Source organism: Egretta garzetta, unplaced genomic scaffold (assembly GCF_000687185.1).
Source record: "Egretta garzetta isolate BGI_Z169 unplaced genomic scaffold, ASM68718v1 scaffold329, whole genome shotgun sequence".
Taxonomy (NCBI): domain Eukaryota; kingdom Metazoa; phylum Chordata; class Aves; order Pelecaniformes; family Ardeidae; genus Egretta; species Egretta garzetta.
The window spans coordinates 4,401,349-4,426,345 of NW_009269999.1; the positions used below are offsets into that span (position 1 = coordinate 4,401,349).

The 24,997-nt window shown below is 45.9% G+C and overlaps 1 protein-coding gene across 2 annotated transcripts; it reads right to left on the reverse strand.

Moving 5' to 3' along the window:
* Positions 1 to 10,274: 10,274 nt before the first annotated feature.
* SYT13 (synaptotagmin 13) lies at positions 10,275 to 24,754 on the reverse strand. 2 transcript variants are annotated; one of them, XM_009647561.2, is made up of 6 exons: positions 24,572 to 24,754; positions 19,311 to 19,533; positions 16,991 to 17,125; positions 15,033 to 15,346; positions 10,854 to 10,983; positions 10,275 to 10,579 (listed from the first exon to the last, which is right to left on the reverse strand). In XM_009647561.2, exons 1-6 carry the CDS (start codon positions 24,752 to 24,754, stop codon positions 10,275 to 10,277), a joined length of 1,290 nt encoding a protein of 429 aa, XP_009645856.1. The 2 variants fall into 2 exon arrangements, with proteins under 2 accessions (XP_009645856.1, XP_035758854.1); XM_035902961.1 differs by having other exon boundaries at positions 16,991 to 17,131.
* Positions 24,755 to 24,997: the final 243 nt, after the last annotated feature.

Consider the following 24,997-nt stretch of genomic DNA (forward strand, 5'->3'; position numbering starts at 1 on the left):
AAGAGATCTCTCACCCACCCACCACACACACACACACACACACACGAAATGAGAGAAAAATATCTAGACGTCTATTACTACATATGTATTAATATGTTAATATCACTCTTTTGGAGAACATTAAAATGTTATTACTTTACAGACTATGCTTTATAGTACCTGTGTGAAAGGACCTAGGACACTGGATACGAATAGAGCTATGTTGATATATCATAGTATGTACACGAGAACCTTCCTTTTGTCATATTATCCTTGTAATGTAAAATGATTGTTAATAAAAAAACATTTAAATTTACCAAGTTGGGTTGCTAATCCTTTGCATTGTTCTTGGAGGTGAATGTCAGTTCTCCAGAGCAAGGGCATTGAAGCTGATGCTCTCCCTTTTCCCCAGCCCACGACTGTAAGGAGTGGGTCCAGTGCCAATCTCTCCACAAGGGTCATCGCAGCCCCCTGAGGTGCTGGTGGCTCTCCCTCCTGGGAGACTCGCTCCCTCACGCACTGGGTGTAACCGCAGCCCCGCCATGCCCTCACCCCGGTGAGCAGCTCCAACACCTCCTGTGGTGGAGCTGCGGCGTTTCACCATGGCCTGGGTGATGCCGGTGCTGTGCCGAGGCTGCCCTGGCTCGGTGCTGGAGCAGGTTCGTCAGTGCACGCCGCCGTTGGGAAGGGGTGCAGAGCTGGGGCCCTTGCAGCCTCTGCGCTCCCCTTCTAGTTGGGTGCAGTGGTGCTATCGTTGGCTTCGCTGCGGTGGGCTGTGCCTGTAATGCACATTGACAAAACCACGCCTGTGGACCTGGTTTGGTTTGAAGGATGGAGAGCCTTCTCCTGAGCTCTATGTGCTCCAAAGCCAGGAGGAGCTGGACTTTTTCTACCCCTAAAACAAAGGGTTGGTTTAACTTTGGATTCTTCTTTGATGTGAAAGTTGTGGTTGAGGCTGGGTCCATGGTGGATTAACTAAAGGTGCACCTTTTAAAACAGTTCAATGACATAAGGGTAATTTTACACGTGGAGTTTCTTACCCCTGCTAAATCAGCATGGGCGAGAGAGACAACCTCTGCAACAAGTGCGAGTGTCCGTGGATTAGCACTGTGCTCTGAGTTGCATTTTCTGACCAAACAGCTGTCAAAGCTGACAACATCGCCTCCTTGGGCTCAGCCTGGCTGCTGCTGGAGATACGCCCCACAGCGAAGGCACGGCAGGGGCTATGCACCATCCTTCCTTCCCTGCAGTTCAGGTTTGCACAGCAGTGCAAGCAGGGAGGACTTTGCAAAGGTTTAGGCAAACCCTGCTACCAGTTACCAACCTCAGCTTGAGAGGAACACAGACAGAAGCAGCCTCCTTCCAGCTCAAACCGTTGCTCGCCCAGCTGTAAATGTGTCTGTGTCAGTGGGGGTCCAGAAAACGCAGGAGGAAGCTGTGCAGCCAGCTGTATGGATCCTGTATGTGGCACTGCGTACTGCGAGTGTGGATACTGGTCATGGTGCTGAGCTTCAGTATGCAGAGGTGAAAGCACTCATGAACAGGACTGGCTCTTTAATGTAACGGGGTCCAGAGGGATCTCAATTTTCCAACTGATCCTGGGTATGGGTACCTGGGAACAGATACCAGCAGATAAACCAGTGTTATGTGAAGTGGGCAAGCAGTTTAGCCCCCTAGCAAACATTTAATGTAATGGATGCACATGGTGTAAAAAGGTTTTTGCTCCTCCTTCGAGGCTCCACTGTCCTATGGATGCTCATAGTCTTGGACTTTAACCTGATGCCCAGCTGTGTCCTACTGGTGGCTGTTCTCGTTGCAAGGTACCAGGTTGCAAGTGCTATGCAGCTTGCTGTTCCTCCTGAAGGAGAGGAAATTTGGGTGGAAATTCTGGCCTTGAGGGAGGTTTGGGCTTAGAGGTCTCTGGGCCTGGGGAAGCGTGCGTGCGGATGCGTCAGTCCCCATGGGTGGTGGGCTGTGCAGAAGCTGTGGTTTCAGAGTGAATGCCCCACAGTTCTAACCAGGGTCAGTAGCCACCGGGGCTGGAAGCGAGAGGCAGTTTCCAGACTCAGAAGTTAAAATAGCCCCAAATTAGTGATCCACTATAAAAGGTTGCTTTTAGTGACTTCCTCGAAGTCATCGAGCAGTCCAAGTTCTACAAACAATTTACCATTTCCTGGCAGCTTTCACTGCAGTGATTTAAAATCGCTTATTTTTGAGCAGTAAGCAAGCCCAGCAAAATCCTGGTGGTTGTCAGGGCTTAGCTCCAACTTAACAGGCTCTGGGTTTGCTGGGCACCCAGCAGCCAGCAGCGGAGACTTCGTCTCTGGGTTTTTGCCTTCGCTAGTCAATTAGCAGCACACAAAGCAGGACAATGCTTCACTTTCAGCAGCTCAACCGTGTGTAAAGAGTAAGAGTGGCGTGTGAAATGCATTGCTGATTTGTAATTAATTTCCTAGAAGTGGTTTTGTGGTGCGGACACTTGACCGCCGCCGTTGGCAGTGATCAGCCTCCTCTCTGATCACTTCAAACCAAGGACTTAAAAGCAAGGTCCCTTCAAGCAAAGTGCACAATCTGAGCCAGTGGCAGGAAGGGAAGCTTGCACACATTTATCTGATCTAAGGCTAAAGGTGCCCTTCGTTTTTAGGACCACGGATTCTCATGTTGATACGAGTGAAAAGGAAATTGAAAAAATTCCTCCGTGATGGTTGTCATAGCATTAAAGCCTGGCATGCTCTTCCCCAGCTCTGCTGGAGTCCTGGACATGCTCCACCGAGATGGCTGTTGTTCGCAGCTGGCACTTAAGAACTGATTTAACAAAAAAACCCGATGTGTTGTTTCTTCCTGGAAACAAGAGGACTGTGGTGCCTTCGATGCTGAAGCCTTGCAGGCATAACCAGAGGGGGGTTGCAGCGCTTCCTGGGGGCTGTCTTCCCTATGCACCTCTCCTGAGGTGGGAGGGAAAACGTGGGCAGCCGAGCACATCAGTGGGTTTAAGAGGGTGCCCCCCCGCCGCCCCCCCTCCCCGGGTGTTTAAATTGGAGGGCCGGGGCAGGCGTCAGGGCGGTGCTGGGTCCAGCTCCGCAGTGGCACGGAGCAGTGGGCACAGGGGACCAGAAGCCGCTCCTCGCAGAGCTGTTGCTACATGAACAGAGGCACAGCTCATTTATGAGGGGCTCTAAAAATATCTGAAGGATAATCAAAGGCTCTTGCAGAACAGCATATGCGCTAACTAGACTTTTCGGCTCTCTGAAGTCCCCTGTTTGAAGTTGTTTTGATCCAAGGGGAAAAATTAAGCGTGCTGCCTGTGCTGCTGTCAGCCACCCCGTTTCTGGGGAGACTGGCGGTCCCTCCAGAGGCACACAGGGGTGGGATTGCAGCGTGGAGGTGCTGGCGCCAGGCCGGGCCCCCATGTACAGTGTGGGAATGGGGTTTGCAGAGCGTTGCTCTGGGCTGCTGCCACACCTCGTGACGCTCGGGAGAGCTGTCCTGGAAAACTGGGTAGCAGGTGGGTTTCAAGTCTGAGCTATATTCTCAGGGGCATCTTGGAGCCCCTTCCTCTCTGGGTTTATCCCACGTTCAGCGGTCACTAAGAGTTCAGGGAAGCAGAGGAACTGGCTGCAAACCTCCAGGGCTGGCACTGGTAATGGCTGCGACACAGCTGCTGGATTGGGGGCCACTCTCTCCTGGCACACAGAGGATTACAGGCCGGTCCCATTTTAATTTTTAAATACTGTGGGGGGAAAAAAGCTTCTAATAAATCCAAAGTGAAAATGAACAGCAGGGTTAAGGGAAGAATGGTTCTGCGGCAGCTATTGGTGATTTTCAGTATGCTGAGTGGGAATTACTGAGTAGCCCTGCACTAATCCCCTGTGTGGGAAGGATTGTCCCTGGCAAATGAACCACCCGTGTTCAACTCCCTGTGCGGTGAAAATACAGCTCCTTTCCCTCCACCTCTACGGCAAATGCTGCAGTAGCATCAGCCTTGCTGCGCAGCTGACAGGCTGGTGGCAACCCTCTTCGCAAAGCCGGCAGCAGCCTGGGGCTCCGGCAGGCTCGCTTGTGTTGTTTCTCCTTGTGCATCGCTGTGATGGGTGAGAGAGTGCCCCCAAACTGTCAATGAGGTAAATACTTCCCACTCCTGCCCCCCAAATCTGTTTTGTCTTACTTTTATGTGCAGTTTTTGATCTCTGTGTCTTGTTAGGAACCAGCTAATTCCAGTGATGGTATTAGGTCAGCTAAGTAGGTATTCCTCCTCAGAGATGCACGGTTTGCAGAGTATCAGCAGCAGCACCACCTCAAAAGTACTGAGATCGGCAAAAAGACTGAATCCAAATTCACTTCTTAGTTTTGTTTCAGAGATGGAGCCAGTATCTGGGAGGAACCTGATTCCCAGATCCTATTCCCTAGCCGCCTCACAACTGCAGGAAAGCCTTTACAGCTTTGTTTAGCTGCCACCTTGCTGGAAAAAGCCAACAGATTTCCTACATTTGGCTAGGATAGGACTCCATTGCTCCCTTCTCATCAAACACCCATCCCTTGATGACACCCTTCAGAGGACCGTCTGTTGACTCAACCCAGTACTTTGTACCCCTGACATGAGCTGCAAGCAGAGGGGACATACCCTGGAGTAAACAACACAGACACACTGTTAATACAGTTTGGAATTATTTACTTGTGATGATTTACATGTTGTGCTGTACTGTTAGACACAATGGACGAGCCTCATGCTCTGGTTTTGTGCTTTGGATTGTGTGAACAATATAGAATCTTGACGAACAATATCTGGCTCTGTACAATAAACACACTGGGACACCAAAGGACCAAGTAAGCAGAAAAGCCTTCTCATGCTGGAAGGCCACGAAGCACTGTTTCACTTTGCTACTGTTCTTGCACAATTTGATTATTACCAACAGAAGAAACAATATGAAGTGTCAAGTATTAGTATTTACTCATCATGCTTATCTTTCAGCAAATGAACCAAATACATGTTGAGACTTAACTAAATTCCGAAACACATAAAAAATGCTGCCAAAGCTTTGCCTTTCAATTCAATCAAACTTCAAACTGACTTTCAAAAGAGTTCCAGAAGCGTGGTCCAAGCCACCTTAGCTCCCAGCTTTCACTAAATGTCATTGTGCTCAACTCATCTTAGACATCAGGAAAATTTGGGCAAACCTTGGGCTGTATTTCCAGAGCCCAAATTACAACTTCCTCCATTCTGGAAAAAAAAAATGTCTGTCTTTGGACAGTACTGCCAGCTAATACTGATCACAGATGCTAACAAAATGCAAAGTACTTTTGTCCAAGGTGTTGAAAGCACAGTAATGCCTGGGAGAAGAGTTGAGCCTGAAAATTTTCCCAGCCCTTGTTGAAGGGAATTTTCCACTCATTTCTAATGTATTACCTCTTTGCAAAGCAAATATGGTTCCTATCACCATGCAAGGATATTTGGGACAAGAAGTGATGGGAAAACTGTGCACTGAAGAAGTGTTGCCCTTACAGGAGACCAGTTGCAACCACTCCCCCTTATAACTGGAGAAGGGGGCTGAGGGTAGTAATGAGGCTAAAACATCCCAGAGATGTTTTATTGACTATCAATGATCTGTGCTTTTTAATCTCTCCTACTGTAGCATAAATGGCCTAAAATCAAACTAGATCATTTCTCAGGGAAGATCTAGCTCTGAGGGCAGGTCGAGGCAAAGCAATACATGGCTACAATCTGTATTTTAACCAAGTAAATCCTTAATGTAGTCACAAGTTGTTTCCTCTGGCCTCTCAGTTCCCTCTACTGAACAGAGGCCAAAGCAGAAGACCACCTCTCCCAGGCGAAGCTGGGGGCAATATGGGAGCTGCATTTCTCATTCTGTTTTACAGTAGTCGTGTTGTTTGGTTTCTCTCAGTGGACGAGGGACTGAGAATCCCTGTCCTTAACCTTGCAGCTCTCTGGCCCTTTGTGAAAAGATTTGTTCGTTCTGACCAGGTAGACTGCTCCCCCCCCGCCTTTTTTTTTTCCTTCCTCCCTGCAGTCTCTTTGCTGCCAGCTTCTTCATGTTAATGGGTTATAGTAGGAAAAATAAGCAGTGCAACTACTAAATAGCCACTGGGGACTCTAATGGCTATTTTTGATCACACAGATAGTTTAAGAAAAGTAATTGCCGTAATTGGTTTCTCGCTTCTTCTTTTATGATGCAGTTTATTAGCAGCACCCTTTGATTTAAGACATGTTTGTGGTGCTCACTGCTGCTCCTGTATTTACAGCTTCAGGAGCTGGAAACCGTGGGGCTGTCTGGCTCGGTTCTCTGGCCGTATTGCGCTTAAGTGATACTTTTCCAGCTCACGTTGCTGAAGCTGCTTGATACGATGGCACCGAGCATTTCCCAATACTTTGCATTTATATTCATGACGTCTGTTGTCTACCACAGAAAGTCCCTGCAGGTTGTCTGCTTGGGCCAGCTTAGCACCTCCGGCCCTTGGGGTGCTGGGGCTCAGGGGCATTACAAGCATTGCTAAACAGGCGATACAGGAGGTTCAGAGGGATAAGGGCAGGGCCCTGGGCTGGCGCTGGAATGCGATGACGAACGGCTCCTATTAACAGAGTTCAAAAGGGCCCGGGCTGAGCGTCCCAGCCCCTCTGGTACCACACGTACGCAGCATTCCTCCTGTGCGGGACAGCCAGCACCCTTAACTGCGCCTGCGTTCCGCCCCACGCAGCAAATGGCTGCCTCGTTAAATAAACACCTGGCAGCCTTTGTCCAGGCTGTGCTGAATGCGAGAAACATTCTTTCCAGGCTAAAATGCCAGACAACAAAAATGATCCAGCCGGGAAAGATGCATGAGTTTCCACTCTTCCTCTCCTCCCCATTTAAATTGCAAGCAGGGGGAACAACACCCTGCTTGAACCCTGATGGCACCACTTTGCTCGTAAGACAGATTTGTGGTTAAGTACTGTGTGTATAGGTATTTTTCTGCTGTAAAAGAGGACATTATTTTGTCACAGCAAAATCAGATTGCAAGGGGCTATTCCTTTAGATGCTATAGGATTGCTATCTAATTCCGGGGTGTGCCAAAATCACCAGGGCAGAGGCAGATAATGCTGTTTACAATCAGTCACCAAGATGTTATAAAAGGCTCATTAAAATAAGCAGGAGGCAGAACTAGAGAAATCTCTTGGCAGCAAGGCAAATATTTGCCCCTTCAGGCTTTCTGGTGCCAGACAAATAGCATCATACCATGAAGTTACCCCTCTTATCACTATCCTAAAAAGAAGGAAGAATCACAGAGCTGCCAGCAACCTATATGTAGAATAGGCCAACATCACAATGAATTTTGCACTTAAGTGGAAATAATGATTCCAAATCTATAGGAATATCTACAGGCAAATCATGAACACAGCAACTACTAAGAATTCACTATCAACTAAAACCCTGTGTCTATTTTATTCCCAGTATCCTACAGCTTTTTGTTAATAAACAAAAACCCATAGAGCAAAACAAGAAGTCAATTTTCCTTTTGTTTAAATCCCCTCTAGCCAGTGGAGCAATATCAGAGATTAAAACACTGGGTACAAGATTCATCAGCGTACTTTGCTTTTCTTTTTTGTTGGCTGGTTGGTTGGTCAAAGCTGGTTTTATCCCTTTCTTCAAAATGATCCTGTAACTCCTGGCTGTGCCACCTAGAAAGGGAATAGCAGTGTAAAGATAACAGAGTTTTCAGCGTGCATCAACCTTGTTGGTCTCTTGACCTAATCACAGCATTGTTGAGGGTGGAAAGGACCTCTGGAGATCATCTTGTCCTAACCCACCCCTGCTCAAAGCAGTGTAAACCAGAGCAGGTTGTTCAGCACTGTATCCCATCAGATTTTGAGTGGCTTCAAGGATAGAGACTCTCAACAACCTCTCTTGGCAACTTGTTCCAGTGTTTGACCATCCTCACCATAAAAAAGTTTTTTTAAATTTGTTTTTTTCAAGTGTTCAAATGCAATTTCCTGCATTGCGATTTGTGCCCTTGCCTCTTGTCCTGTCACTGGACACTGCTGAGAAGAGTCTGGCTCCATGTTCTTTTCTCTTCTCTCAGATCAGGTATTTACAGATCTTGATAAGTTCCCCTCCCCGACCCTTCTCTTGACCAGACTGAACAGATCCAGCTCTCTCCTCCTACAGAAGATGCTCCAGTCTCTTAATCATCTTCAGGGCTATTTGCATCTTTCCAGTAAGTCCACATCTTTCTTGCACTGAGGAACCCAGAACTAGACACAGTACTCCAGATGTGCCCTCACCAGTAAGGAAGGATCACCCCCTTTGACCTGCTGGCAATGCTTTTCCTAACACAACTCAAGACACTGTTGGCTGCCTTTGCTGCAAGAGGACATTGCTGGCTCATGTTCAACTTGGTGTCTACCAGGACACCCAGGTCTTTTTCTGGAGAGCATGGTGCATGGGGTTGTTCTTCTCTGGGTGCAGGACTTTGCACTTTTTCTTGTTGAACTTTAGGAGGTTCCTGTCAGCCTGTTTCTCCAGACTCTCCACGTCCCTCTGAATGGCGGCACAAGCACCTGGTTTATCAAATACCGGTTTTGTATCATCTGCAAACTTGCTGAGGGCATGCTCTGCCCCATTGTCCTGGCTGTTTATGAAAATGTTAAGCAGTGTTAGTGCCACTACCAGCCCCAGTCATCACTAGTGAGTGGCTTCCAGCTGAACTTCATTCCCCTGTTCATAGCCCTCTGCCTGGCATTTCAGCCAGTTTCCAGATACTGCTTCTGGTGGTTTCCGTTTGCCAACAGGATGGCAAACTTCACTTGACAGTCTGCTAGACATGTTTGACTAAGTCATCAAAATTGGATGGATACTAGATAAAGCCTAGCTTAATACTTTGAGTTAAACAGAGGGTCAAGCTGATTCTGCAAAAATGAAGTTGTCTGAGTTTTTCAGTACTACAAACTATATGGTTCTGGTTTTAGATTTTTGGATGCCTTGTCCCCGTGCAAGTCCCTTAAAGCTGTGTCTACCACTTGAAATAAAGTGGTAGGACAAGCAGTGTGCTTATGGGATCATAACATCAGCACTGCCAATGCCAGACTTTCAGTCCATCTAGACACAAAAAAAGAAAGTAAACAGTAACACTTAAGCCATGTCGAATCTTGAAAGTGCAAACAAAAAAACAAGCCCTGGAGAGTCTGTCTGGTCAGTGAATTCCTTCTGTCTGGAAGTGATGAAATACATGGTGGTTCTTAAGGGTTGTCGTCAAGTAATGGTGGTATGAGGATTTGAATGTGATAGTTAACTGTCAAACCAAAACCATCAATCAACTGTTAAGGTATGAAATGATCCCACTGCTTTTGTCTGGTCTTAGATGTTGCCTGGAATATAACTAGAGTATTTGAAACTTTCTAGCTCAGAAAAACACAAACAGAAAAGATGTCAGTAAGCAGAAAGGTTTGGTCCAAGTTTTTGGAGGCAACATCAACAATAACTTTTTGTCCATGTTTAGTGTCTTCCTGGGTGGCACTGTAGAAAGAGGGAAGATACAGGTATTCTGCTACTGGATCCTGAAGCATTCATATTGTCAGCAGTTTGCATGAATCCTAAATACAAGGTATCAAATGCTCCAGGAAACAAAAGTGAAGGAAGGTATTTGACTTCTTGTTTGGCAGTGTTTGTTTCAAAGGCTACACGGGATGATAGTGTTGACTGTCTCAATCTCTCTTCTTCCTCTGTCCTGTCCCGTAGTTCTGTATCTTTTTCTAGGTATCCATCTACTGGACATTGGCTTCTCTCTCTCTTTCATACTGATACTTTGGGTCTGCAGTGAAAGTTAGTTTTGTGATCTTCATTTCTCACAGTCTTGTAAAATATTATGAAAACCAGTGACGGGTAAAACATCTCCCACCTGTTTGTGATTATGGAGCCAGAACTCATCAAGGGACTTGGGTGACAGTGCCAGATGCCATGGAGCAGCTTACATTTCCATGATACCTTTGGTCTCCTTTGCTCCTCTACAGAAACAGGGACCCCACAGAAATGACAGTGGGCAGGCTAATAAAATGAATTCAAATAATCCAGGCAGCCAAATGCCTTGTTTGTGAGAACAACTTGATTACGTGAGGGATTGTCCTTTAAATATGTTTTCCAGACAGTTTCCTGGGCTAGGATGAGGCAGGAAAATCAGAGAAGGTGGTGTAAGAAGAATGCTGTGCTGAGCAACTTTGTGGATGGGAAGGTGGAAGGTGAAATGCAGCTTATTCCCCCAGGCTCAGAGGCCTGGTGGAAATCTTGTTGGCAGTAATCATGATGAGGCTACATGTGGAGCTGGTGCCACATGGCTATCTGTCTCCTGGGGTTCCTCAGCATTTCTTCCCAGTGGTTCCTCTCTGTGCCCGTGACGTGCAAGCCCAGGCTGCACTTGCCAAGCACGTGGCTCTGCCCAGCACTATCCTGGCTCAGCATTTCCAGCTCCACGCTGGAGGCACGCAGGAGCTCATGAGGCACCTCGAACATGATCATCTCATTCCAGACAGGGTTGATCTTGTGTTTCGCACGTTTGGTCTGCTTCTTCTTCAACTTCAAGGACTGATGTGTCAGTGTCACCTTTACAGAAACATCTGTACAGAGAGTGGAGAGAGACACCATATTAATGAGCGTGCAACAAAATGAATGCAAGAGAATTTTAACTGGTGACATCAGACTGAGAGAGAACATAAGTAACATTGATCTTCATGGGTTTGGTTTTCACTTTTTAGAAATTATTCAAATCTCTTTGGCTTTCTAAGCCAAACACCTATTTTTTTTTCTGCCAAACGCCACCCTTCGCACTTACTTTCTGGATTTACATAATAGCAGAAACAACAGTCTCTGTTTTCTTGCTATTCTACTCACCATTGCCAAGTAGATCTTTCAGCTGCTTGGAGTGGAGGTTTTTAGCTTTAATAATCACCACCAGTAGGCGGTTAGCTGCTGGCAGGTAGCTGATAGAGAGCAGAACCTCCCCATGGCCCGTAGACGGCTCCTGGAAATGGAGACAGGGGAAGAGTTAATTTTTTATACAATCTTGGCCATAACATTAGGAAAACTAAATAGTACCAGGTGAAGGTGGAAGATCATGGACTGACAGAGTAGTCTCCCTGTCTTTGTACAGGAGATCTTTCCAGTTACACTGGATGAGAATAAACCTGGCAAAGATGTCCAAGGGGGCTCTTCCACTCGTAAGGCCCCGGTCACGTGAGTTACTGCTTGCTTTTCCTGATGGAAAGTAACTGCTTCCTAACAGCTACTTTTAATGGAATAGTTAGTCAGAAGAGGAGGATTTGGAGCTGAACTGCGTGCAAGTAGTCAGATACTCCCTTTTTGAGAGATTATCTAGCTGGCCTTTACTTATGTCCCCTACTTCCATTGCTGCTTTTGGTAATTCACCCTTCATTTCAGCTGCTCTTTTTGTGCAGATCCCGCTCCACACTGCCTAGCAGGGGTGTAGGGCTCCCTGGGAAAAAGTAGGAGATGCCCAGGTCTGTGCCACACAGCCAGACCGTGGAGCTGGAATTGAACCTTCCCTGACACCCTTACTTGGTACGGGGAAAACCCAGCCAACCTGACGTCCTCCATGAGCTAGGCGCAGTGCTTTACCCTTCCTTCCTAGCCAGCCTTCCCTCAGGCCTGTGAGCAGCTCTCCCTGCTGCCCCTGAGGGATTTCCTCCAGGGAAAATGCTCGGAACCATCAGGCCTATGCTTCAAGGGGCCACACTTTTTTTTTTCTTTTCTTATTCCTTTTTTCCCATTAGTGGTTGGCCTCTTAGCCTCCTGACCTTGCTCCCCTTCCTTCCCCCTTGCCCTGGACAAGCACCCCCGGAGGGGGAAGCAGAGGGACATAACCACGCTGCCCATGGGAGAGCTGTGCCGCTTCCTCCCCGGGAGCCGGCGGGGAAGGAAGGTAAGCCCACGCCGGTGTGTGCGGAGCTGCCAGCCTGCGGCGAGGGGCAGAAGGGGAGCAGTTACTCTCTCAGTGAGTCGGAGCTTGTGACAGAAATCTGGTTTAGCGTGAGGTTAATGACCCAGAAGAGTCCCAGAAAGCCAATGTCAATTCAATAGACTCCCTTTGGACTCCTTAGTGTGATTTACACGCTTTAGGACAGACAGCCCTTCTCCAGGCCATTTCTGTGCTCTGCACTCTCGCTTCTAAGTGAGCCATAAATATTTCAAATTAAGTTTTCACCCGGTTACTCGCAACAGGCAAGGACAGGCCCCTGTATGCTCTGCGTGAGCTGATTGACTCTCCAGAAAACATGGCTGTCATCGCTGTCTGGTTTGAATGACTTATTTGTCGTGCGCAAATCAGGTGGGAGGCCATTAGCAAGGAAGCCTGAAATTCAATCCCAAATCAGCCCAAGTAAATCTTTTTTTTCATGCACTCAGGTAGCAATGAAGGGCTCATATGCATTTCACTTACATAAATCCTGTCCTAAATCTAATTGGATCTTAAAAAAACCCACACATAAACGCAAACAGAGGCAGATTCAAATGACTGTATGCCCACTACAAAAGAATAGGTGTTTGTACATGGAGGGACAAATACAAATACCATCTCAATAGAAAACCACTGTTCAGGCAAGTCACAGGGCTATAGCTGTTGGCTAGAATTTGGTTCCTGTAGCTCCAGGCACAGATACAGTGGAGATTGGGGCAGGGGGGTAGGGGGTGGCAGGGCTCTGTAAACGTGCGCACATGCACGCACGCACAAATGCTCACATTGTGCACACATGTCACATCTTGGGCGTACGACTTTCCAGCCCCTAATATTCTGATCAAGCTTTTGATCAGCCTGTGTTCACGTGAAACCAAAACCTACAATGGTTGGTCTCTGCTGAAGTTTTGTGTGAAAAGATCAAGGCAGAGGTATTTTTCTTCCTCCCCCTGCCCCCCTTCTGTTTTGTTTTGTTTTTTTCTTTTTTCTATTAAATCCATAACTTGCACTTTGTGCTGAACCTTGCAAATTCACACAACCACCAGAGCTTCAGTCTTCCTTTCTGTGCCATAAGGATAAAAAGCATCAGGGGGTGTGCAGGGCACCGTGAAATCACAAAAGGGAAGGTGCTATGCAAGGACCCACTATCATCACTGTCATTAGCAAAGCACTGGGAGGGAAGGAAGACAAGATAAGGATATCAGTCTGCAATATCTACGCTCAGCGTTGCTCACAGCAGTCCATGAATTCCTGAATACTAATTACATTACCTGGTTAGCTGTAAGCTCCCCTCTGAGCTCCTTCCCTTGCGTGTGGGAGAATTACTGGGAAGGTACGAATGAAATTTCTGCAGCTCTGGCTTTTCAAGGAAATGTCAGACTTTAAACAAAGCCCAGTAACTTTGTTCCTGGATGGATGCTGTCAAAAATAGCTCCTCTTTTTTGATCAGCTCTTCCTCACTCCCTCCCGCTCTGGTTCTTGATGAATGATTCAGGATCTGTATATAAGCTATCTGTGCAATGGTTGGCTTTCTCAGGTCCCAGATGACGCAAATTCAGCTTTCACTGCACATCCTCAGCTCAAACTGGGGCACTGTTCAGCAGTGCTGTTAGTGTTAACCTTGTGCTGCCAGCCTGGAGAAGAAATGAACGCTGCCCTGTTCCTATGCATAGTTGTGAAGCTGGAGCAGAGTAACCAGTATGTCAGGACTCCATCATATCCAGTATGTCAGGACTCCATCAGGGGTATGTGAGTGACAACTGACCATTGCTGTGAACAAGCTGTTCCTTGGGTATTGCTTACAAAGCAGATACTACAGGATGTAGTGTATGTGGGGGTCCACCTATCTCAGTTTAGGAATTTAAAACATTACGTTGGAATAATTTCTTCTGGACATCTCTTCTTACAGCAGCAGATGGGGAACTCATTTCAATTTACAGCTATAAGACAAATATTTAGCCTTCTGCTTGAAGTTTATTAAACTGATTCAGACCACCCATTTGTTTCTGCCACCTCTCTTTCTGACAGAGGTTTTTTAGAGTGGCCAGCCCTGTTAGCATTCAAGTGGCAATCAGACAAATTAGCATTATTGGAAATCAGAAACGTTAACTCTGTACTCTGTGTCTGTGGCCAACTCGGTGGGGAGCCCTCACCCCCGATGGTGGCAGGCAATAATTTATTTCAGCATGCTTAGCAACAATGCTGGTGGTCTTTTGCATTGCTCACCCCGTACCGTGCCAGAGTACAACAGGCACCTGGCTGTAGCGACGTCCTAGGAGCAACAACAGCAGTGCCCTGCTGCCATGTTGTTAAGCGTATTGCTGCTGCTCGAGGAATAAGCTAGCTTATGGCAGAGAAAAGGCTCCTGATGAAATGTGCAAGAAGTTTGTGCACATGAAGCATCCCCCGTACCTATTTCAAGTACTGTTGGAATCCTTCCCTCCATTTTCCCTGTCTGTGCAGCTCTATGGGTAAGGAAGGAAAGGGAGGTTTTGACGTTTGAGAAAACCAACACAATGAGTGATATTTTGACATCTCCCAGAATGAATAGCACTGCTGGATTGGTCCCAGTAAGGGAAGTGGTCTTCAGTCAAACATTTCATTCCCAACAATGTATTTCACTCCTAGCTTAAGGCTCTCTGGGGAGCCACCGTACGCCCTACCCGCACCCAGATCTGTGGAGTCCTTCTGTCTTGCTCTGTAGGCGCTCTCTGCTATTTTACCTCCTGCTGACATGGTCCCACATCAGTAATTCACAGAAATTCACATAACTTTTTCTAGACATAGGCTTTGAATTACACATATCAGTGTCAGATTGTCATGTAACTGAGGGAGGAGAAGTTTTGACACATCTTAACTGCCAGGAACTGTAGATGGAAGGACTGGGTTGATGGGCCCTTCATTACTTTCTTAAATGGTTAGCTGCAGACCAACACAGAGCAGTGCTGAGTGACCTCTGCAGTCACACGTCACCCCTCTAAACCTGGCTCCAAACAAATAAAGCTGCTCACTGACATGCAGGCATCTTGGAAGAGGGATTCTCTTGTCCAAATAATTGGTCATTGGAGTTTCTGGACTACCAACACAGACTGAGTCCATACCTTCTCTGGGGTCTTTAGCCTTTCCCACTGGGCCATCCCAAAGGACTCCTCCATGTTAGCAAGACTCAGTTTGAGTTCCCCCACAATGCTGTGTCTGGAGAACTTGTCGCAGTTTCTCAGGGTGAGAGTCAGTGTCCCCTCTGGCATCTCCTCCTCCACTAATGGGAATCTCAGGACCTCCTCCCAGAGGGTGTGAAGCACCTTCTTCTTCAGCTCTGTCTGGGCCTCGGCAATACCAGACTTGCTCACCAGTGTGCCCAGTATGTAGCAATGGCAGCCAGCATCTTGGTCCCCACTCATTCTGCCATGCATAGCTGGAAAAGAAAGATTGATTGTAAGGACCTCTCACAAAAGACAGCCCTGAAATGTCTGTGGCTAAACTGCTTATTTCACGACAGCCATAAAATAAACCAGCTGCATAGACATTGAGCCCTGCTCCTGCTTGCACAGGGCAGACTAAGCTGTGAGCCCATGCTGTGGTGTTTTCCTTGTGCTGCACAATGTCCTTGTCCTTCTGCCACTGCAGAAGGATTCTCTTAGTGTTTGGGAAAGCAACAACTGAGTTCAAGGAAACATGCTCTGTTGAAAGATGCAGAGCAGCAATGAGATGAGACACAGCATGGCACAGGGATGGGCAGCTTTCATTTACTTTTACCTTGACACACAAAGAAAGCTTCTTACAAAGGTAGGATGGTCAGTTACAGACATCAGAGATGGGAGACACCTCCCTCTTGGCACACATCCACCCCTGCAGGCCAGCGTGGGATAGGCCTAAGGGCTATTACATTCTGCTTGTCTACCTTCTGGTAAATGACTCCTCTCGGAAGCCATCCCACAGCACAAAAGATATGTGTCAAGAGACATCCATCCCTAATTTTATATCCCTTTTATGTTGAAAACCTTAGAGTAAGAATGACATTTCACGCTCCTCTTCAGTGGCATCAACAGAATTGCACTGCCTTCTCCGCAGCAAGAGGAGCATGCCTTCTGCTGAGGGGTCATAAAGCAGTATGGCTTTGAAATCCTTGCTCGCAGCCAGTGCAAGGACAGCTGCTCCTGAGCTTCCAGGTTCCATGGGTCAGAGGCATCTCCTGGTTTCCTGGGGAAGCGGAGCTGGGCAGCAGAGCCAGATCCTGTCCGGGTGGCAGTGTGGTGCTCAGGGAGGAGCACGAGCGCAGGGAAAGCCAGGGTGGCAGCACACAGGCGCGGGTGTCCACCCTGGAGGGAAGCTGTGGGCTTGCTGCTGGCAGGCAGCACACAGCAGTGGCTGCCGTTTAGCACCCTTTCAATTCTCACTTCAGACGGTGTGATTTGATTAGGTTTCCACAGAGATCTGCACTGTGCATGAATTATTCAGTCAGCTTATTTTACTTTCCCAGAGGAACTGACAATGCTCCAGCCCTGAGCAGAGAAGCTGTTATAGTTGTCAGTTCCCACTTCAGAGCGTGACACAGAGCCTGGCTGCCTGGCCAGGCGCAGCCAGGGGGACCTTCCTCAGAGGCCTGCAAGATAAGTCTGGTATCTCCAGCTCAGCCTTTGACTTGACTTGAGGAAGCGGCAGTAGGGAGTGGGTCAAGTTGAAGAATGAAAGTTACAAAGTGGAAGGAGATAGCAACCCCCTTCCCTCTGGAAAGGAGAGGTTTGGGTTTTCCCCAAAAGAAAAAATAAAAAGAAGAGGCTGCTTTGTACTGTGTCTGGGACAGGAGAAGCCCACCCTGATTCCTGGCTTCTGCTTCTGAGCTGTGCAAACAATCGTTCCCAAGCCATGCCCTGCACACTCACTTCAAGCAGTGACATTGCCAGGTATTTCTATTCTGCAAGCCCAGAACCAGTAAAGCATCCAGTGGTCCCGGGGGAACATTTCGATTTTAAGGTGGGAGGGGAACCCTCTGTAAAATCAACAGGCGTCTTGTACCCTCCAGATGGAGAACCACCAATGGAAGATCTCTGCCCCTTACCTTCCAGAAGGGCCACACGCAGCTCGGCTTTTTGTTGATCATAGGCAAGGGAGTAGCGCAGCTCAGGGGCCTGGTTGCAGCCGGCTGCCCGCTCGGGGTTCAGGTGCTCTGTGACGCACACGTCCTTTACTACACCTGGAACTGAAATAACCCCTTTAGCAAGCATGTCTTCACCTTCCAAGGAGAACAGATCCACCCTGTCTTGACTCGACTCTTCTAGATGTCTAACTATTCCTGCACTTTGCATGCAGGAATATAATTTATGTTCCTTCTTCCTCCAACACCGTATCTCCTTTTCGCTCTGTTTTCTCATGCTTCCAGCTCTTTCTACAGCACTTGGACAAGCCTTCTGCTCTCTACCACCTTGTGCTCTAAGATGGTTCACACACTTTCTCTTTCACCTTGCATCTAGGCCAAGGAGCCTGAACTACGCTCATTACTTTTTATATTGTTTTAAATGATTTTTAACTTGCATTGGTGAATTAAATCTTGTGTTCTTTGGAATGAGAACTTGAGTCTGCTTTTGAGCTGTCATGTAACTCTGTGTTAGTTCAGACCTCTCTAAACGTTTTTTTTTTTTTTTTTAATTTTAACAACACACTTGTTGCAATGTAGAAGACATCTATTTTCATAGTGCTTGACCAAGTTGAAGATAATGAGCTGGGGAAGCTGTGAGGCAGTTTCTCCATGTATGATAAACTAAATCGGGGTAGGTTTAGGCTAGATATAAGGAAAAAATTCTTTACAATGAGGGTGGTAAACCACTGGAACAGGTTGCCCAGAGAGGTAGTGGAGGGCCCATCCCTGGAAACATTCAAGGCCAGGTTGGATGGGGCTCTGAGCAACCTGATCTAGTTGGCGGTGTCCCTGCTGACTGCAGGGGGGTTGGACTCGATGACCTCTAGTGGTCCCCTCCAACCCAAAACATTCTATGATTCTATGATTCTATGATTCTATGATTTTGAAGTTAAGTACATATTTCGTACTGAAATAAAGCAAGTTGCAAGACTAAAAGGGAAGCCACAGCTTTTTGTCATCAAAAGGTGTTATCTGCAAGGTCAGTTCCAATTCACACATAAGACAATAGCTGGACCAGCACATTTCCTCCTAAAAATCTCAGCCACAGTCCAGACCAGTTCAGTGTGGTACCGAAAGGAGAATGCAACAATTTTTGCTTTATTTCAGCAACACTTAAGCTATGAAATCAGGCACAGCAGGAAGCAAACTTGCCTGTGCCATCAGCAGTGCAGAGAGGCTCTTACACCAACACACTTCTATAAAACTTTAGCCTACATGCAGCCATCATCCTTCAGCCTCTCCACCTTATAATCTTCTCTCTGGCACCTAACGATGTGGGCTCAGACAGTCTCTTCCTCCAATGCAGCTGCTTCCCATGGTACTTTCTTTTCCATACTCACAAGTCTCAGGATGGAGGGGTCAATGTAGCAATTGTCCTCCCAGAAGGATAAAAATATAATCTCAAGCAATTTTAAAAAACTAAAAAGAGTTCTCTTAAAAAAAATCATGACAGATGGCATTGTGTCTTTGGCAAATTTTCAGGAAGGTTTTATTAATGCGGTAGCTGTAATAGTCAATTATCCTGTTAAAAGACAGCTGTGAAGGTAAAAATCAGTATGGAAGCAACCCAGATTTGCTGCCAGATGTATATAATTAACATTACATTTTCTCTCAGGCTCCAGGAATCTTATGTTCCAGACTTTGGCATGCTACCCTTTGGGCTGGCTGGAAAACAAGAATTCTGTTTGGCAAAAAAGTCTGAGGTGTCAACCTTTGGTTTCACTGCACATTACAACAAGTCACGACCATCTTACCAAAACGGTGGGAAAAAAGCAGCAGAGACAATAAAGTAGAAGCTTGAACCTCTGCTGCCAATGTCCCTGACAAGGACAGTTGCTGGACAGCTAGCATTGTCTTGGAGGAGATACTCTGTCTAGTTTTCACCCATAGTCTGGTGACTGCTCTCAGTAAAACTACACTAAATACATGTTTTTCTACAAAATGCTTGCTTCCAGTGAGCCAGATTCTTCAACACAAAAGATATTTAGATTAAAAAAGAAATTACAACCAGACACAACTACAGCTTTGTTATCTGAATGTCCTGATGAGCTCCATGACTACTTTCCATAAAACACATGCATTGAAGACAGAACTCACTTACAATGCTCATTGTAAGAGAGCTGAAAGTGCCCCATATCTTCATTTTCACATTTCACTCTAACTACAAACACATCATGCTCAGAGGTATTGCAGGTCTATACCCAGAAAAGTAATTGTTAGCCTGAAGACCAAATGCTCCTACCGTTTTGAGGGAGAACAAACAGCTCTTCATTGACTTGTATCTTCATCCTATTCTCATCCAAACCAGTGTGTTTTCCAGTAGCTGGTTCTTCTGTTGTCTTCAGGGAGTACTGTGTGTAGTTAACAATTTCAGGTGAAGTTACTACTGGTTTGGGGCCATAAATGTTGGGAAACTTCAGGAGTGCTCGAGGCTGGACTGGCTCTGCGGTTTTCTTAACGTTGAACTGAAAATTAAAAGCTTGTTTATTACTTTGCACTAATTAGAATAATTATTTCAATTCTCTCAATGTTAAATGAGCTGAGACAAAGGGAGAAAAGACGGTGCCTCTGGTCATTCTTACCATCATTGTTTTTTAGGTTGTAGAAACCACTGACTGTGTGTCCAAAGATTTCCTTGCCAAAGCTGATGTCCTTCTACTTGGTGTATGTCTTTTCGGATTTACTCCTCTACAGATGTTTGGTTGCAACAGGAAAAACATATGTTCTTATTTTTTTATTATTTCTCTGTTCCTGTACCAGTTAATCTTTCTTTCATAAGACTGTGTTTTCTCTTAGCACAGATATCAACCATGGTGTTCATTTTGCTATAACTGAGGTATGATATTTTTTTACCCCGATGTTTGAAGTCAAATCCAAGATCAAGAGGCTATAGCCACCCACAGATTTCAGACCATTTTACGTCAGTGTGTAGCAGGCATTAGAAAGGCAAAGGCCTGGATCACAGAGTCACTTGGAGCAAGTATGGCCATAGTGTAGTAAGACAAAGGAGAACTGGTTGAATAAATGAACCCTGCAATGGCATACGAAGAGTAGTTGATACAGTGGTCATCTCAGCCTCTTGGACTATCTTGGCTCTGTGGACCAGGGCTCCACCTGACCCTCAGAGACACATTTCCCCTTTATTATACCAGGATTGAAATCTGGATTTATGTCTGAGTTTGTTCTTAGCATTTCGATTCCTTGCTGAATCATGAACATGAAATGAGCAGAAGAACCTGAAAGAGGGTGTAATGCTCAGGCTGCCCAAGCAAAGGTTGTCACAAAGGCATTACTGTTCTCCCAAAACAATGAAAAATATTTTAGTGCTCTATAACAGTCTTCTTTTCCTTATGTCCCAAGAAAGGACCCTGTCTGCTCACAACTGAAATAATTCCTGGTTCATTTATATTTGGATTCATCAACAGGAAAGAACAAAAGCTGACTAGCGAATGACCCTGACCTTGCAACAGATTTTATTAATGTTTCCAAAACACAAAAGACAAGAAGCAGAAGTAAAACTGCCATTTTGGTTGATTATTGTGCAGTGGGATTCTCTCCAACCCCACTGCCTGCCAACCTATTCTGTGTTTAGATTGAGGGTGAGCCAGAAAATGTTCATAATTGTAATTAAAGTTTTTCTTTAGTCCCATTGTTTCCTATTAATAATGAATGTAGATGATGCCCTGAAGCACTTGTCTGCGTTGGGACTTTGTGGCCCCAGTTCTCATGTCCTGAGGGAGCATACCTATTCTTCAAGAAATAGAGCTGAAGAACGAGAGCAGTCTCGGACTTTAGCTCTTTACTCATATTCTGCTTATGGAGATCATAGCGCTATGGTTACATGCACTTGGCAGTGGTAAAGAACTAATTAGGTCAGCGACTCCATCTTCTCAAGGCAGCCAGTGCATCAGCATTTAGGAAGTCTGCTACGTAACATAGCATTTTGTCTCGTCTCGTTTTAAAGGCTCTGAAAGTGAAGTGGGTTGTGAAAGACACCACTGTGAGCAGTCCCCACCCGGCATTCAGCTGACTTTAGATATTCCATAAGTTGTACAGTGTGGGTCTGCTAGTGAGATCCCTCTTTTAGAGGATGTGAGCCTCACCGGTCTTAAAATACACAGGAAATTTGAAGTTACTCATCCAAACCTTAAAATGCGGTTTTCCATTCTTCTAAAACTAAAGCAGACCAACCAAGCAAAATATGTTAGGAATCATTAGACAACAGCTTGAAAAACCAGGTCGCTTTTGTTCTGCAAAGGCGTTACTTCTAGCACGCTTGCAGTGCCTGCCACGGTGGGTTGGCCTCTGCTGCTCCTTCTCTACCGAAGCCGCTGTGTACGGCTGCTGTCCTACCACTCACTGACCGTCACACCAGGGCAGTACACTGCTATGCACAAAGCACTTTGGGATCCTTTGGGATGAAAAACACCATACAAATGTGAAGTATTGTTAGTACAATCTTTTCTTCCAGTTGCTAAAAGCCAGACATTTAGTCAGGAAATCCATCAGCACGCAGCAACTAAGAGCTCCACTGGGTCTAAATATTCCTCTTCTCTGTCTGCTCTGCAGAATTAGAGATGAGAGACATATGCAAGCACAGTGGGACTAGCCCACCCCCTCTTCCAACTGCATCTGCCTCTGTTTATTATTTTTGCTGCCAGCTCTGTTCCCAAGTGCTGTCTGCTAATCTAGTTACACAGCAGTGCCCTGTGGAAGTTCCCTTTGCAAATCAACAGCAGTATCTTAAATAAAGGGATGAGCAGAAGAGTTCAGACACTTCTGCATAAAATGTGAGAAACAAAGAAACCAAAAGCAGTAAGAAGGCTGCAATGGACCCTGCTGGGTCCCTGCCCAGTGTCGCTCAAACAATGCGCCAGCTTGTTGCCATTGCTGGACGCGGTTAGGAGTTCTGCATGCTTTGCTGAGACTTTGCAAGTTTACGGCAGTTTTTAATTGTTCTGTAGATGTATCTTTGTGTTTGAACTCTTCCTCTTCCCGTATGCAGGGCATGTCCATGAGGAGCCTCTGTCTATAGCAAATACAAGCATCACTGTCATGGGAGACATGCCAAGTGAATAAAATGCAGTCTTGCTTCATCTTTCTTTTGCCATCTCTGTTTATCACCACCAGTGGCCCTGACAGGCTTCTATAATTGTGTCAAGCACTGACTAGGACATAGAGTGTACTAATGTAGTCAGAAAAAAAGTCCCAACAGGACAATTTATAAACATGGACACAGATGATAAAACTTCACAAGCTCAGAACTCAATTTGAGATTCATTCCTTCAAGGTATATAGACTGATTCTGAATCAGCATAGGAGAATGCATGTCCCTGGCAAGAAAACTATTTTAACTGGAAAGAATTGTTAAACATACGGAATATGCAAACTAAGAACATTTTGCACTTTCTGTGACAGAATGTTCATTCGGCTGCTATAATTTGGCCAGATTTCGTTAAAAAAAACCCCAGTAACATTAGAAACAATACTTCTAATTATAAAGTCTACAATGCTAAAAGAATACAATCACTCAGGTAATAGTGATACACTGAGGGCAGGTTGAATAATTTGATTCCCTGTTGGTCAAATACTGGATTAAGTTATGGCAAAACTTGATGAATGTAGAAATACTGTGAGGACTGTAACCTAATAGCTGCTGAGTACTGGAGGCTTAATTGGACTTCACAGTGACTTAGTGCTTATTTCAGTCATGCTAGCAGGATGACACCCCAGAGGACAAGCTCCAGGATGGATTAACACTTTCCCAAGATGTTTCCCAAAAGGCTGTATAAAAGAAAAATGTCCAGTCCAAGGATGGAGTTAAAGATCTGAGAGGTTTCTGAGCTAGAAGACTACAACAACAAAAAGTCTCTCGTAGGAAGAAACTGATGGTAAAAAGTTATCTGTGAGTAGTGTTGCAGACAACAGCTAGAAATAATGCTATGCGAAGTGATATGACGGTCAAAGTCACATATTTCTCATTTGTTTTAACAGTAAATCTCAGCATGATTGTACATCCTTATATACAGGAGTTGGCAAATGACCTGTATGGGTTAGAAAAGGCAAGAGAGGAGCCTGGAAAGGACATGACAAAACTGTGAAACAGAATAGCAGGTAAAATTCATCCTAGGAAAATGCAAACAGGTACTAGGGGGTATTCACCATGCTCATGGCTCAGAATTAGCAGCAATCTCTTGAGAAGTCCTAGGCTGAGTGCAGATGCTCATCCATGGCCAGTGGAGCCATCCCCCAACCCCCAGCAACCAGAAACTCTGGTAATGCAATTCTGTGTATCTGCACCAGATCTTACAACACAATTAGTAGATCTGGTCATCTTTCCTTCGAACAACAGGAGCATAAGGATGCCAGGGCTCTTTTCTGCTAACAGCCTAAGAGTGTTAGCCAGAGAGAGGCTGAATATGTAATTACAACCATTACAGAGAAGTTCAATTAGGACTCCTGCTACGCTCTTTAAGAATATAAAAATAATAGGCAGCTCAGATAATTAAAAGGCAAACAAAGACTGTTACATGGTGGATTGCTGGCCTGCAGAACAGGCTGCTATGGCATCACGTTTTGGTTGAATGGCTACATGAAAGTGAAAAGGACATTGGCACATACAAACATCAAGAGCAACAGGTAATACTTTCAGAGAGTGACCAGTGCTAAAGACCATAGCCCACCAAGGAAATCAGTCAAACATTTCCCTTTGAAGGCGAGCTTCCCATTAATAAGTATATTGAAAGGGTCCTATAATTCCCCTTCCTCTCTCTTGCACTGACCTCAGGAGTAAACCGGGGTGGGGGGGTTGGATTCTAACAAGAGAGACAGACTACGCAGGGATACCTGGCATTATCCATACTCCACATTGCTCTTATAGTAAGCGAAAAAGCAATTCACAGCATGATGAGATTGTCCAGTCGTCACACTCTAGATTCTCACTTGCATTTTATTATCATTTCATTGCCTTGCTTTAACTTCACACATAATTAATCCCCTCAGAGGGGCAGAGGGAGGAGGAGGGATGGTTTTCACAAGAAATCATCTGTTGACAGGGAACTATCCTGCAGGAACCATAAAATATTGTGAATAGAGTTAGAGATATAGCTGCTATAGGAGATCCCAGTGGGAGTCATCTCCTCTTTACAATGCCGCATGCCACCTGGTAATGTCCAGTCTTCTCTCCTCAGGAAATGATTTCCCTCGTGATCGAGCTTGACAGCTAAGCAGCATTTCCAGTCCTCCTCCCCTATTTTTGCCATTAGCAGCTTTCGTTTTGGCAATGTGGCAGCTGTCTCCTGCTCCAGTAATTCTGTGGGTCACCCAGCCCACCTCTGTTTTTCCCTCCCCCCGACTCCCATTGACATGTTGTTACATCCCGAGCACAGTAAGCAGATAAATAGGCAGCATAAATCACATGCTGAACAGCCTAACAGAGAAGTTACATTCCCACCCCCTGCATTTAAAGAAAAATCACAGAGTAAATTAGAGACTGTGCCTTACTTGCTGGACTGGCTGAAGCACACTGGGCTTAGTATTTTCCGTGTCCTCCTCTTGGTCCTTTTCTGAGAGTCCTTTCCCAGGTTGCTTGCATTTGCAGAAGCAGGTGAGACCGCAGAGGGCAAGGATGCTAGTTGCAGTCCCTAAGGTAGCCCCCAGGGCTATAACTGGGGCAGATAAAACCATTGTCCTGTGCTGCACAGGAACAAAAAAGCACCGAAACCCTCTGGCTCCTTCTCCTCCCTGGCAGAGCAGCTCTCGCACATCCACTCCGATTTCTAGCCTGGCTTCATTCTCCTTGGAAGTCTGAAAACAATTCTCTTGTGCAGCAAAGGAAAGGGACCAATCTAGAGACGGAGATAAATCATCCCACCTTTGCTAGGCAACAAGGCTACCTTTCTATCCTATTGATGGAGTTTCTGCTCCAGG